At 44.7% G+C, this 14,704-nt stretch overlaps 1 protein-coding gene across 1 annotated transcript in view; it reads left to right on the top strand.

The window, feature by feature from the left end:
* Positions 1 to 11,313, top strand: part of LOC115107501 (kinesin-like protein KIF26B) — a 32,563-nt gene extending 21,250 nt beyond the window's left edge. Inside the window, exons 12-15 of the mRNA XM_029630882.2 lie at positions 193 to 3,640; positions 7,150 to 7,319; positions 8,743 to 8,893; positions 9,264 to 11,313. Coding sequence (XP_029486742.2) covers positions 193 to 3,640; positions 7,150 to 7,319; positions 8,743 to 8,893; positions 9,264 to 9,463 — 3,969 coding nt within the window. The 3' untranslated portion in view covers positions 9,464 to 11,313. The remainder of the gene's footprint in view (positions 1 to 192; positions 3,641 to 7,149; positions 7,320 to 8,742; positions 8,894 to 9,263) is intronic.
* Positions 11,314 to 14,704: the final 3,391 nt, after the last annotated feature.

A 14,704-nucleotide genomic window follows, 5' to 3' on the forward strand; every position in this document is an offset into this window, starting at 1 on the left:
CTACTGAATTATAGATTACTTACCATTACATTCTTGGTGCCAAGAATGTTGTTAAAAGTGTTATTCAATGAACCTTGGGTGTCCTAACAGTAAACAATTGAAGCAGTTTAGTAGCATTTTGTTTTGTGGCGAGGCAAAAAAATGATCACTAACTTTGACCTCTCTCTCTCTCTCTCGCTCTATCTCTCTCAGCATTCAACATCCTGCTCTCCCAGTGGTAGAAGTCTGACTAGAGAGAGGAGTGGAGGGAGTAGTCCCTTCTCTCTCAGAGCGTTTCACTCTACCAATGCTGTGGACTCTGACCTCAGTGACCTGCCCCAGCTCAGGCTCGGTGGCGACCTGCTGGATAACCACTCCAGCAGCAACCAGTGCTGTGACACGGTCATCCACGTCAACCCCGATGGCTCGGTCCAGCAGCCCAGTGCGGAGCTGACCCAGCAGGGCCAGGGCCAGTCGGAGTTTACCCCCATTATCCACTCTCTACACCAGAATAAGGCTGAAGCGGAATCGGAGGATGCTGAGCTTTCTGCTCTAAAGAAAGAGCTATTGCAGCACCTTCTAAACATCATGCCCAGACTGCAGGGAGAGAAGAAGAAGAATGAGAGCATCATCCAAGAACAACTTCCTCAGAATACAGCAGAAGTGGGCCAATGTGAGAGGAACTTAAGTCTTAAGTGTGACACTTTCGCAGAGCTGCAGGAGCGACTCGGGTGCATCGACGGCAGCGAAACAGTTACCAAGTCATCGTTAAAAGAACCTTCTGCCATGACCGAGTCCCTTCCAGTCCCCCAAGATGGCTCAGGCAGAACTGAGACTGTGGAGAATACCTCCTTCTTGAAACTACTGAATATGAAGGTGAAGTGGTGTGAGCTTTCCATTGTGGGCGAGAAAGAGAGCCTGGTGACAGATGGCAGTCTTCCGGTCGACAGTTTTCAGAGAGAGGACTCTGGTCTGTATGACTGTGAGGAGGGAAGTGCAGCCAGCTCCAAAGAGGACCAACCAAACCCCTGTGGCTCTATCAGTATACATCCAGCCTGCCAGAACCAAGGCAACCCCCCTGAGTACAGCTTTCTTCCACAGCACAGTGACATCTACACTCAGATCAGCCCGGTGCCAAGCTCTCATCCTCCTCTGTCTCTTCTTCCCCTGCCTCTGGAGCCAGCTGGATACCCAGGGAGGTCTGGCTTGCAGCAACACCAGACCAGGACCTCTCCGGCGGGCAAGAGCACTCCTATATCCCCCTCTCTCTCTCCATCCCTCCTCTCCCCCTCGTCCTCCACCACCTCCTCCTTGGCTACCAGTGTTCTCCTAGGAGAGATGATCCTTCCCCAGCTTTCCAAGCTGCCTACTACAGAGTCGGACCTGAAGGAGATGAAGGCCACCATCACGGTCATGGTCCAGCAGCCGTTGGACCAGACGGGTCAGGATGAGCTGGTGTTCACCATGGTGGAGGAGGTGACCATCAGCGGGGCGCTGGAGAGAGGAGGCCGGGCAGGGAACATCATCAGGATCAGGGATGCCCACTCCTCCTCTGGCCAGGCTTCTTCAGGGTCAGTACTGGGTTCCCTTCCCATCAGGATTATCAGTAACATTAGTGAAGATTCTACAGGTTCCACTATCAAGGCCATGGACCCTGCTACTACCACTAAGATCATGGCTGTGGAAGTCAACACCAAACCCAAAGCCATGTCTTCTCTCTCCAGGGTGGAGAACCGGGTCTTGCCCTCCTTTATAAACCCCTCGCTCGCTGACCTCAGTAGGAGTAGTGATGCGGAGGGGTCTCGTCATCGCCGAGGGGTTTCTAACACCCGTTTCACGCGAGCGGATGCTTATGCTGAACCCGAGAAGAAAGATCATCTGAAAGGTTCAGGAAGTAAAACGGCGATGGAGACAGAAGGTGCGTTCTATATTACTGAGAGGAATCACGAGAAGAATACCAAGGAGAGCGTTTTGATGCCTTTCCCAGGTGAAACTAATAGTATTGCATCATGTGACACACATGCCTGGGAGGAGACCGGTTGCTATGAGATGATGTCATTAGAGAATAGGGCCAGAGGGAGGAGTGGTAACCAAGCAGAAAGGAGCTATCCCAGAGGAGGGGAGTTCACCACCTGTTCCCTAACCTGTTATGACCGGGTCTTACCTGTTCCATCTTCCCTAATTACTCCAAAGACACCAGGGGACAGTAGTGAAAGGAGCAGGAATACACCAGAGAATTGTATCCCTGGTTACCTTGCAGCTACCCACCACAAAACAGCCAGTCTACCAAGAGGCTGGCATAATATCAACAAGCAGGAGAGCTATGTAATGAGCGAGGAGTATAAAGATAAAGCCCCAGACGTTACATCATCCACCCCTGGTAGTCCCTGGGTGACCCTGGAGAGGAGGCCATCCTCAGCCAGGCAGGGAATCTTCTCCTGTGCCAGGGAGAGCCTCCCTCTCCCCTTCTCACCAGCTCGGAAGTACAGCCTGGAGCAGCAGCAGAGACAGAGAACTAGTAACAGTCCTCTCAGCACAGCCAGTAGTTCACCGTTGGAGCCCAAGCCATCCACTCGGAGTGTTAGACATGATAGCGGCAAGATGGAATCTCCCATAGAGGAAAGCAGTAGGCTCTTCAGTGCTAAACTAGAGCAGTTGGCAAGCAGGACCAACTCTTTAGGTAGAATACCACTGGAGTTCCACACTCTGGACCGAGGCAGTAGCCTATCCTCTGTGAGCTCCATGGGGAGCTCCAAGGGCTCCAAAGGGAGTTGGGAAGGGGAGTCCAGCCAATCCACCCTAACCCGGGCCAGCAGGAGCCCCACGAGGGCCCCTAGGTCCATTCCCTTGACTGACAAAAACACCTCCTACACAGCCCATTCTCCCAAAACCAACAGGTCAACCTTTATAACTGAGCCCAACACCACCACCTCCACAGCCCTCCAGTCTCCTAGAACCAGCCGATCTAAGCTCTCCGCGGTGGGGAAACTGATGATGACCAGCCCTAAGGTCCGCCGGATATCCATCCCCATCCCCAGTACCAAGAACCTCAGCTTCTCTCCCAAAGCGTTCCGTCAGTCCATCAACAGGAGCGCCAGTCTGTCCCCTGATGGAAAGAGACCTGAGCATGGTCCACCCTGGTCCACCCAGTCTCTAAGCCGAAACCAGACCCCCTCGCCCCAGACCCTACCACCACGCCTCATAGCAAAGTCCCCTGTCCGGGTAATCAACGGGCGCATCTCAGAGCTCCTCCAGATCGGCAGAGAGCCCTACCCCTCTGGCGGGGCCTCCGGAGGACTAGTTCTAGACAAGATGGCAGCAGCGGCTGGAGCTGCCTGTAGATCCATGGGAGAGGTTCATCCTGTTCACCCTGTACCCTCACCCTATGCCAGGGTAACAGCGCCTCGCAGGCCCAACCACCTCAGCGGGCATGCCAGTGATGTCACTAGTGTGTTGAGCGGGGAGCTGCCCCCGGCCATGGGTAAGACAGCGTTATTGACCAATAGGAACAGCGTGGTGAGCAGTGGCTATGAGAGCATGGTTAGGGACAGCGAAGCCACAGGGAGCATTACCTCCAACAGAGACTCTATCAGCAATAAGAGCTGTTCTATGATCAGTGTGGCCCGAAGTGAGAGGAACCCCAAAAGGAGGAGCAGCAACGGTAAGATCTGATCTGGGTAATTCCTTAATTGAATGCACAGCCAGCGAGCAAAACTGGACAAAACTGGTTGAAATGACCTGGTAATGACTGCATTTGAACCAGTTTTACCCGCTGGTCATATTGTAAGTCGCTGTAGTTACAAGTGTGTGATTCATGTTTCCTGCTTTGCATTTTGTGTTGTGTTAAAATAGCAGGAATGTGCTCTGTGGATTTGGTGAACAAAGTCTTCTGTGTTAACAAAAAAAAAACCCGGATGTGCAATGAAGTGAGGAACAGCTATGTGTGCGACGTGCATTTTCACAAATTGTAATGCATTGTAAAGTAATATTGGCTTTTTATGTAATTCATTGGTATTGCACAGATTACTATCCATTGCATTTCCTGTCCTCTTATTTGCCTCCAAAGACTTTATCTAGGTCACATCATTAATAAATGAGCCCAAGGAGAAAAGTGCTTGAATTGTCAAGTAAAAATAGTCTTGATATTAGTGGGGCTTGTATTTGTCTTGTCGTGGAAATTCTACACAGGGACACTCAAAGTCAATCTTAAATTAATAATTGTTTATTAACAGGGAGGTCTGGAGAAGAGTTAACTGGAGAAGTTCCAACAAACTTGATGCACCATAGTGAACTTCTGTCAGGAGCTCTGCCAGGGCAGTCCCGTTAGATCTCTTATGTACTGGTTACAGACAAGTTACATAGTTATAGTTCATAGGGTTGGTTCTGGCATGTTTCTGGCACCATCTCCTATCTTAACTTATAGAACATAGTCTTGGTGTTCTGCCAGATGGTCCTAAGGAGGGGATCATGTCGCCCACCCTTCATATCTTTACCAAGCACAGGCAGGAACCGAGGATTATTTATGACACTAAAACAAGATTAACATTTTCAAGGCTGTCTCTTCACAAGATAAAATGTTCTATCCTCTTAATAATCATTACATTTTAAGGTAAGCATTAGATTTTAGCTTCTATATCAAAATGCATCATTGTAACAAAATCAAAATAAAGGTTATACTTAAATTAACGGGAGTGAATCTAATTTCTTTCATAATCATCATACTAAAGCTAAAATCTACAATCAAAGTAGTAAGTAAACAAAATCAACGCATAAAAACACGGACACTTTCAAACCCTCCATTCTGGGTTGTACAATCTAACTTGCAAAACCATGGCTTATAAGACCTTCGCTTCATACAATTCCACATGCTTCATTACACAATTTCATTTATGGATTCTGGAAATAACATTTCAGCTGGAGCTTTTGTGGCGAGTGGCATGTTAATGACATATCAGTATCTCAATGCATTTCTAGTCTAAAGTACTCTAAATTCCGCAGTGTGCAGACCTCCACAATCATCCTGATACCCCAAATAAACCATTTTGGGTAAGCCTAAATCAATTACTGGCATGGTTGACCACCCCCCTCCCACCCGGCACTCTCGGTCTAGCATTTGGCTGACCCCTTGATAATGTCCCGATTTCTCTCACCTGAAGCCGCCCTTGATAATGTCCCGATTTCTCTCACCTGAGCCGCCACTGTCCTTTAGAATAGCACGTGTGTAACGATAGTCTACGTGGTCTGAGAACCACTGATAATAGCACAAGGTGTTATTTAGAGTCGTTGAACATGCACATGAGTGGTGTGGATGTCTGTAGGCATTTATGATGATCTGTATTGAATAGGGAATTTGTGCATGTGAGAGATATGAAAGGAGAAATGCTATTCCCGAATGTGCTGTTAAATAGAACATCTGGTGTAAATATCTAAACATCTGTATGATTAGAAGACTAGTCTAAAGGAGGAATTGGTGAAGAAAAGTATAATGGATTACTAGAGATAAAGTAACATATGAAGAGTTTAATGGGTTACTGTAATGCCCGGGGTGTAGTGGAGGAAGGAGTCAGACGCAAGAGACAGAAAGTTCTGAGTAGGCTACTTCTTTATACACCGACCAGGTGAAAACAGACGCCACTCAAAACAAATGCCCCAAAACACAGGGGAACTAAATAGTCCCAAAACAGCTCACGTACACGGACAACTGTGATATACATGCGTGTACAAAGAGTACACATAAAACAATCCCGCACACCCAGCAGGCGGGCCGGCTGGCTAGTAAAGCCCAACTAATAAACCTTATTAACAACAGGTGTAACTAATAAACAGACAAGGAGGGGGAGGAAAAGATCAGTGGCAGCTAGTAGGCCGGTGACGACGACCGCCGAGCGCCACCCGAATGGGAAGGGGAGCCACCTTCGGTAGGAGTCGTGACAGTTACTAGATATTTGATAAAGTAACAATGGAGAAAAATTATACAAATATACGACTTGCACACCCACACGTAAGTAAATGTTGTAAAAACTATTCTGAGAAATATTCAGAGTGGTCCCTTTAAAGCATTGTATGACTGTCTAAAGGGTCTGAGAAATAAAGTCTCAGACTTTTGGTAAAGGTACGAGACTTGACTTATCCCTAACCAATAAAACTATAAATACCAATGAACCAATGAATGTTGAACATGATTTTCTGTTAACTAAACCTAAGGCTACAAATCCAATAATATTTCTTAATATCCAAATTTCAATCTTGTTATTATCCCAGTTTCAATCAGCTTAATACTTTCCACACTCATAAAACGTTCACATCCGCATTCACTACACTCACAAAACTCACATCCACATTCACTTCGTGCTATTACTTGACTTAGGACTGGGGGTACCTTCCTCCATTTTTATGTTTAGTTTAATTGGTTTTATTATAATTCTTTCCTATTTTTATACAAATTCATTTAAATTGACTTCAGTTGCTGAGTCCCTCAATTGTTTGCAGGTGATGTGTCTCCTCCTGGGCAGCTCACAGTAAGGGTCTAGGCGGGTCTCATCCTCTTTTGGTCAGGAGAGAATTTCCCTCGCACTTCATAGAATTTGCCAGCGGTTTTCCTAGCAGACCCCCACTGGAAAGCAACGGAGGCAGAATCAATCATCCTGTTCGTTGACGCCAAATTGTCAAGGAAATTCTACACAGGGACACTCAAAGTCAATCTTAAACAAATCATTGTTTATTAACAGTTAACTGGAGAGGTTCCAACAAACTTGATGCACCATATTGGTCTATCAGGAGCTCTGCCGGGGCAGTCCTGTTAGACACGTTACATAGACATAGTCCATAGGGTTGGTACCGGCATGTGTCTGGCACCGTCTCTTATCTTAACTTATAGAACATATTCTCGGCATTCTGCCAGATGATCCTAAGGAGGGGGTCATGTTGCCTCCCCATCATATCTTTACCAAGCACAGGCAGGAACCAAGGTTCCTTTATGACTGAAACAAGAATAACATTTTCAAGGCTGTCTCTTCACAAGATAAAATGTTTCATTACAGTCTCATGCCTTCCCTGGCTACTACTCTACTCTACACTACACTACTCTACACTAATCTACTCTACACTACTCTATACTACTCTACACTACACTGCTCTACACTATCTTATTCCATTTCATCTGACCTGTAGGTTCACACCCGCGGCATCTGTCCAATGACATGTCCCAATCTCTGAGGAGGTCTGCCAGTGGGCCCAGGTCTCGCTGGGTGGACAGGGGCATCTCAGAGGCCTACGAGATCAAGGTCTATGAGATAGATGACGTGGATAGGCTGCAGAGGAGAGGAGGAGCAGGCAAACAGGTGAGGGGACAAGATGTCAGTGGGTGTTTGAGGATAGGCTTGGATACATGTTTAGTTTAGTTCATCAGGAGAAATCAGAGCTATTCTTGAGTTTGTGTACAAACACATAAATAGCCAAACACAACTCAAGAACAATGGCAAACTTACAATGCAAGCATACAATGCATTGCATGTATAAAGTCCATGTGCAGTACATACATACATACACTACATCACCAAAAGTATGTGGACAACTGCTTGTCGAACATCTCATTACAAAATCATGGGCATTAATATGGAGTTGGTCCCCCCATTGCTGCTATAACAGCCTCTACATTTCTGGGAAGGCTTTCCACTAGATGCTGGAACAATGCTGTTGGGACTTGCTTCCATTCAACCACAGAGCATTAGTGAGGTCGGGCACAGTCTGTGTTCCAATTCATCCCAAAGGTGTTTGATGGAGTTGAGGTCAGGGCTCTGTGTAATTCAGTCAAGTTATTCCACAGTGATATTGACAAACCATTTCTGTATGGATCTTGCTTTGTGCACAGGGGCATTGTCATGCTGAAACAGGAAAGGGCCTTTCCCAATCAGTTGCCACAAAGTTGGAAGCACAGTATCATCTAGAATGTCATAGCGTTAAGATTTCCCTTCACTAGAACTAAGGGCCCTAGTCCTGAAAAACAGCCCCAGACCATTATTCTTCCTCCACCAAACATTACAGTTGGCACTATGCATTCGGGCAGGTAGCGTTCTCCTGGCATCCACCAAACCTAGATTGGCAGATGATGTGTGATTCGTCACTCCAGAGCACTCGTTTCCACTGCTCCAGAGTCATATGGCGGTGAGCTTTACACCACTCCAGCTGAAGCTTGGTGTTGTGCATTGTGATCTTAGGCCTGTGTGCGGCTGCTTGGCCATGGAAACCCATTTAATGAAGCTTCCAACGAACAGTTATTGTTATGACGTTGCTTCCAGAGGTAGTTTGGAACTCGGTAGTAAGTGTTGCAACCAAGGACAGATGGTTTTTACACGCTACACAGTTCAGCACTCGGCTGTCCCGTTTTGTGAGCTTGTGTGGCCTACCACTTTACGGCTGAGCCGTTATTGCTCCTAGACGTTTCCACTTCACAATAACAGGGCAGAAATGGACTTGTTGGAAAGGTGGCATCCTATAATGGTGCCACGTCGAACGCACTGAGCTCTTCAGTACGAGCCATTCTACTGCCAATGTTTATGAAGATTGCATGGCTGTGTGCTCGATTAAAAAAATGTTTTTGTATATACGTTTGTATTTAAATACAATACATATACACTATGAACTAACCTAAGAAAATGGCTTGCATCCATAATATGAGGCTTGCTGTTCTGAAGAGGCTCTTCTCTGTGTAAATGGATGTGTAGCTGAAGCTCTCATTGTCCTTGGCTGTGTTGTTGTTAACAGGGAATAGCCTGCTTCAGTGCCAAACTCAAGTTCCTGGAGCACCGTCAGCAGAGGATCGAAGAGGTGAGAGCCAAGTACAACAGCCTGAAGAGAGAGCTGGTGCTGGCCAAACAGAATCTCATGCTGGAGCCAGGGAAATGGAACCAAGAGTGTAAGTGTTTACTATAGAGTAATCAGCAATTCATTAACTAGTCAGTTTATTTCTCTAAGCAACTGGACTTACACTACAAGGTGTGAACAATCATCTTTTCATTATTGACCAATGCAATAGCAGCCATTGCATGGAGTCTTCGTATTGCCATAGAACCGGTATAATAAGATATTCCCTTCCCTGATTGCCTCTCCTCTTATCTCATGTCCTTTTCTGGTGTATTTGTAAGGGTGTTGTGTGGCTAATGTTGATCCTGAGAGGCCTCTGTAATTCATGTTATATTAAGATGATGGCTAGCTGAAATAGGCAGTTTTTGATCATGCTAATTTGGTGGCCAGTCATCACTGATCACTGTGTTGTGTTTGTGTAGTTGACCTGTGGCAGACGTTTGAGGTTGACTCCCTGGAACACCTGGAAGCGTTAGAGGTGGTCACGGCGAGGCTGGAGAGCAAGGTTAACCTCTGCAAGGCCAATGTCATGATGGTCACGTGCTTCGACGTCGCCACCAAGCGCCGGCAAGCGCGGAGACGCCGCCGGACAGAACAGCAGCAAGGATTCATGGGGATTTAGTGTCATTTTGTTCCCATTGTTGTTAATAGATGTACAAAGAGAGAGATTTTACAAAGAAAGAGAAAAAGAGATGTACAGAGAGATAGAGAGAGAGAGAGAGAGAGAGAGAGAGAGAGAGAGAGGCCATTAATGGAATACCACCGTCTTTTTATGCTTATCTGAATTCCACTTGAAAACATACACAGGTATTTGTATTTCAACTCCCTAACAGTAGTGAGAAGTATCACTCAGTGTTGACTTCTCCTGAATAAGAGGGAGTGGAATCAGCATCTCTGAATGCCACAGAGCACTCTCACTCCGAATGGTGCATGTTCTTCTGACACACAGGTCAATATTCACCGTTACAGTGGGTATCAGACGTATTCGCCCCCTTGAATTTTTTTCCACCTTTTGTTATATTACAAAGTGGGATTGAAATGGATTTAACTGATTTACACAAAATAATCCATAATGTCAAAGTGAAAATTAAATAGTGCAAATGTTTACAAATGAATACAAATGAAATAACTGAAATATAGTTGCATAAGTATTCCCCCCTTTGTTTAGGTAAGCCTAAATGAGTTCAGTAGTCAAATTTGGCACAACAAATCACATAAGATACATGGACACACTATGACATGATTTTTTAATGACTACCCCTTCCTGTGTACCAACTCAGTGGCCTCACACTATAGAAACAGAAGATAGGGTCCTGCCCTATGAGCTGTTTCGTCTCGCACAAGGTAAGGATACTTACTACCCCTTCCTCTGTCCCCCATACATACAACATCTGTAAGGTCACTCAGTCAAGTATTGAATTTCAAGCACAGATTCAACTACAAAGTCCAGCAAGGTTTTCAAAAGCCTCGTAAAGAAGGGTAGTGATTGGTAGATGGGTAACAATAACAAATCAGACATTGAGTATCTCTTTAAGCATGGTCAAGTTAATAATTATGCTGTGGATTATATATTAAACCACGCAGACGCATCAAAGATACAGTCGTCCTTCTGAACTGAGCTGCAGGACAGGAATGAACCTGCTCAGGGATGTCACCATGAGGACATTGGTGATTGTAAAAGAATACACTTTTTGGCCTAAATGCAAAGCCTTATGTTTGGGGCAAATTCAACACAACACATCACTAAGTAACTGCCTCCTTATATTCAAGCACAGTGTTGGCTGCATCATGGTATCACCCGGGGATACTTGACATTGGCAAAGACTAGGGAGTTTTTCAAGATAAAACTTTTGCTGTGTAGCCATGACCCCAACACCTTGACAGAGCTTGAATAATTTTGAAAAGAATAATGGGGAAATATTGCACAATTCAGGTGTGCAAAGCTCTTAGAGACTAAGCCAAGCTGACTCACCTTTGTAATCACTGCCAAAGTTGTTTCTAACATGTATTTAGTCAGGGGGTGAATACTTATCTAACGTATATGAGTGTTAAATTTTTAACATACACTCTCACACACACACACGCACACGCACACACTCCATGATGTCCGTTTTATGAATCCTATTTACAGTATCAGCATGTCGTATGTCAAGTCTTTATAACCTACATCTTCATATTTCTCTGTATTTATTATGGTATTGACAAAGGATAAACTGTCCTAAAGTGGTTGTGTACCCCTTGTGTTTTGTTCGTTCACCCGAGTCTAATGACTTCGTATGAGAGCTGGAGGCTTGGCTTGTGTTGTTATTAACGCCAACACAGAGTACACTGTTTAAAACAGTCGTTTGAGAAGGGTGACAAAACACTATCACAGAGAACGACAGTAACACTGAATCCCAAATGGAGCTCTAGCTCTCCTACCCCCCTAGGCTAGCTTGGTCCAACATCGGTTTCATCTCTAACAGTGGAGGCTGCTGAGGAGAGAACGTCTCATAATAATGGCCGGAACGGAGCAAATGGAATGGCATCAAACACCTGGAAACCATGTGTTTTCTGTATTTGATACCATTCCACTAATTCCGCTCCAGTCATTACCACAAGCCTGTTCTCCCTAATGAAGGTGCCTCCAACCTCCTGTGATCTGGAAGGAGTTGGCAAGACCGCACAAACAGATCTGGGACCAGGCTCCCCCATGCACTCCGTCTGTCCCGTGGATCTGAAAAGCCTGAATAGGTCCAAGCAGTATGGCAAAGAATTCCACCTAGCCTATCAGAAGACGATGCAATTACTACATTGGTTAAACTGAGTGTATATGTTCCTTTCATATCTACAGGGTTTAACAGTCTATTTGAGTCAATTGCAGGATGTTAAGTTTAAGCCACATTATTGTTATATGTTGCAAGCAGCTTAGCCATTAGTGGATGTCGCTACAAATGTTTTCTAGTGGGAAGTTAATGAGGATGCGCAGTCAGCTGGAGTTCACTTCGAAAAGTCAGACTCATTACACACACACTCCCTGGATCGCTCCCCATCCCAGCATTTCCCTCTTTCTGCTCTACTTCACAGCCATTTAGGACTCATTGCAAATCATCCCAAAGATAACAATGCAGATGTGAACAGGACAAATGTTTTTTTCATATTTAGAAAGGGCAGAAAGGAAGAGGGAATTCAAAGGGTAAATTCTACTCAGCTCTGGGTCTGCCCATGTTTGACGTGTCACCACTTGGTCACAATAAAAATTCTCAACGTATCTTTCTATGAACCCACTGTGTCTGTTGGACTTCAGACTTTGAATGACCAGTTATAGAAATATTGTCTACATATGCACAAAGGCTATAGTGTACATATTTTTAAATAATCAATTGTACATGGGACAGAGGGCCCTAAGGACTACCAGATGTATCAAGCATATGGGAGTAGGCTAGAAGAACCAGTGGTGACCCGTCATTCAGGGCAGGTGGGGCCAACTGTTCTGAGCCTCACTTGTTTATCTAAATACATATTTTTTTGTTGCTGCCTGTTTTGCATGATATTTTGGCATTAATAATGTGTCACAAATCAGTTTGCAAACAATGTAAAAAATAATAACACAAACATGGTCTCTTTTTTGCTTTCTTGAGTAAGGCAGCTCCAAAATGCAGATGTTTCAGCCTAGCTCCTTGCGTTCTATGGTGGTGGGGCAGCCAGAGGAAAATACGGAGCGTAGGGGTTGGTAATGTTCTCTAGTTGTGCAGTGATTGGCTCAGTGTTCTCTCACTCACGGGGGCAATACGTCACCACAAAATCGACGAGGAGAGCTCTAAAATTCAAGCCCCTTGGGTGCTGCCATAGGGTTACATTAGAAGTGCCCATCCAAGAAGGCTCAAGGTCATTGGCCACAGGTAAAGTGACGTCAAATCACGTTATATCTACCGTAGCTTTGATTGGACTGATCATGTCAACATCATACTTTCAAAATCTTAGCTAGCAAGCAGTCATCATCATGAATCACTACTGGCAAATATTTTTCTATCCTTGTCATATGAGAGACATTACAGATAAAATGCATCGGTGCTCATCGGCCATTGGACATAAACGTTACACAACAAGTTAGAAATCGCAGATTCAACAATGAATGGTTTAGAAGGAATCAGTGTCTAACTGCAAGCGTTGCAAAGCAGTCACTAGCCTGCTATTCAGTGGAGAGGGTGTGTGGTCCAAGTCTGGGTTTAAGGGTCTCTTTCCCATGCTTAAAAGGATAAACATTCAACATCATGGGCCAGAAAAGGTTGAATACATTGTCCATGATGTCAATCTAGCATGAATTCTGCCACATTCAAAACAACTGGAAACTCTGAACTGGGAAATCTCAGACTTCAGTGAGTTCAAGACAATTGGGAACACGGAAAAGAACGAGCTCCGACTGGTCAAATACGTTTTGAACGGTCATCCAACTCGGAATTCCAAGTCGGGAACTCTGGCCTCTTTTTAGAGCCCCGGCCTGAAGATCACTGACGTCATGATTCGACCTTGTTTTTTCAGAGTTCTCAGTTGTCTTGAAAGAACCATAAATCCAGAGAATGCCAGACTTTGATGACAAAGTTTCATGACAAAATATGCCCACAAGAAGGACCGCCGCACCATCTTCCTGTTCAAGTGAGCACAGCACAACAAGGTGAGTCTAAAATGTCTTGTATGCTGCTGCATAAATGATGTAATATGCCAGAGAGCTATGTATACTGTAGCTAAGAAAGTAATACTATGTGTATGTTGTGTAGTAAACTGTTAGTAGCTCATGTGCCTCACCCTAATAATTTGGTCCCTTTTCCCCTCATAACTTAGCCTACTGTTCTGACTTAGTTGTGCACATGTAGCCTATAGCCTGTTTTAGAGAAATGTTATAATAAAATACTGTAATATTGTAGCTTTCATTGTCTGCTTATATGCCCCATTTACTTATCCTACGTTCTGACTTGGTGTGCAGGGAGAATACTGTAAGAACGGCCAATGTTTTGAATTCTGTTGCTGTACATTTCAATAGTGCTAAACAAATAGTTATACTGACTACATCAGTCTTAACTCGCTCATTAATGTCTTAATCAAATTTATGGATGGCCTCTTATCCGCTCATTGTTCCCTTATGCCATATTTTGTACCTCTCAATTGTCAGCAGAAATCACATTTGTTTAAGCAAGTCAGCCATATCAGCTATGTTTTTTAAAAAGGCAGTAAATGAGGTTGAATGAACTATTCCGCTGCCAGACAAGGGTCTGCTGATAGCAAGGTGTAACAGTGGTAAGGATTCACTCCATGGTGCTGAAAAGAAAGCTCTGCTGTTGGGACAGATTTATGTAGTTAACAGTATGTGGGCACCGTTTGTCACTGTTCTAGTGAAATTAATGTATTGTTTAGTGTTGTGTTGTGTAGTGGCTTTGCTGGCATGCATAAACATAATTGGGTAAGTTTGCCTCACCAAGATGTACATGCTACATGCCACTGAGAAGAACACTGACTCAGATACAGTACCTTACTGACACACTAGCGCAACATCAAGTATCAGATATTGAATAAGCTTTCCATGAGAATGATACCAAAGCTCTCCAATAGATATTTGAAAACATCTGTTTCAAAGGAGATATCTTTTACCCAATAGTATAGTGTTCCACATTGTGTAACTCCTGGGAATGGGCAATACACCACATTTACCAGCCAGTGAGGTGCGGTCAGAGGTTGGGTAGGCACTGGCTATCATCAAAGACAGATTTAGGCTACTCACAAATGCACCTTCTCCTCCTTCTTCTTATTTAAGGTTTTATGGCAGACTACAACTATTGGTGTATTGCTGCCACCTACTGTACAGGGTATTTAAACAAAACGATTCCAT

This window comes from Oncorhynchus nerka, linkage group LG24, assembly GCF_034236695.1.
Source record: "Oncorhynchus nerka isolate Pitt River linkage group LG24, Oner_Uvic_2.0, whole genome shotgun sequence".
Classification (NCBI taxonomy): Eukaryota; Metazoa; Chordata; class Actinopteri; order Salmoniformes; family Salmonidae; genus Oncorhynchus; species Oncorhynchus nerka.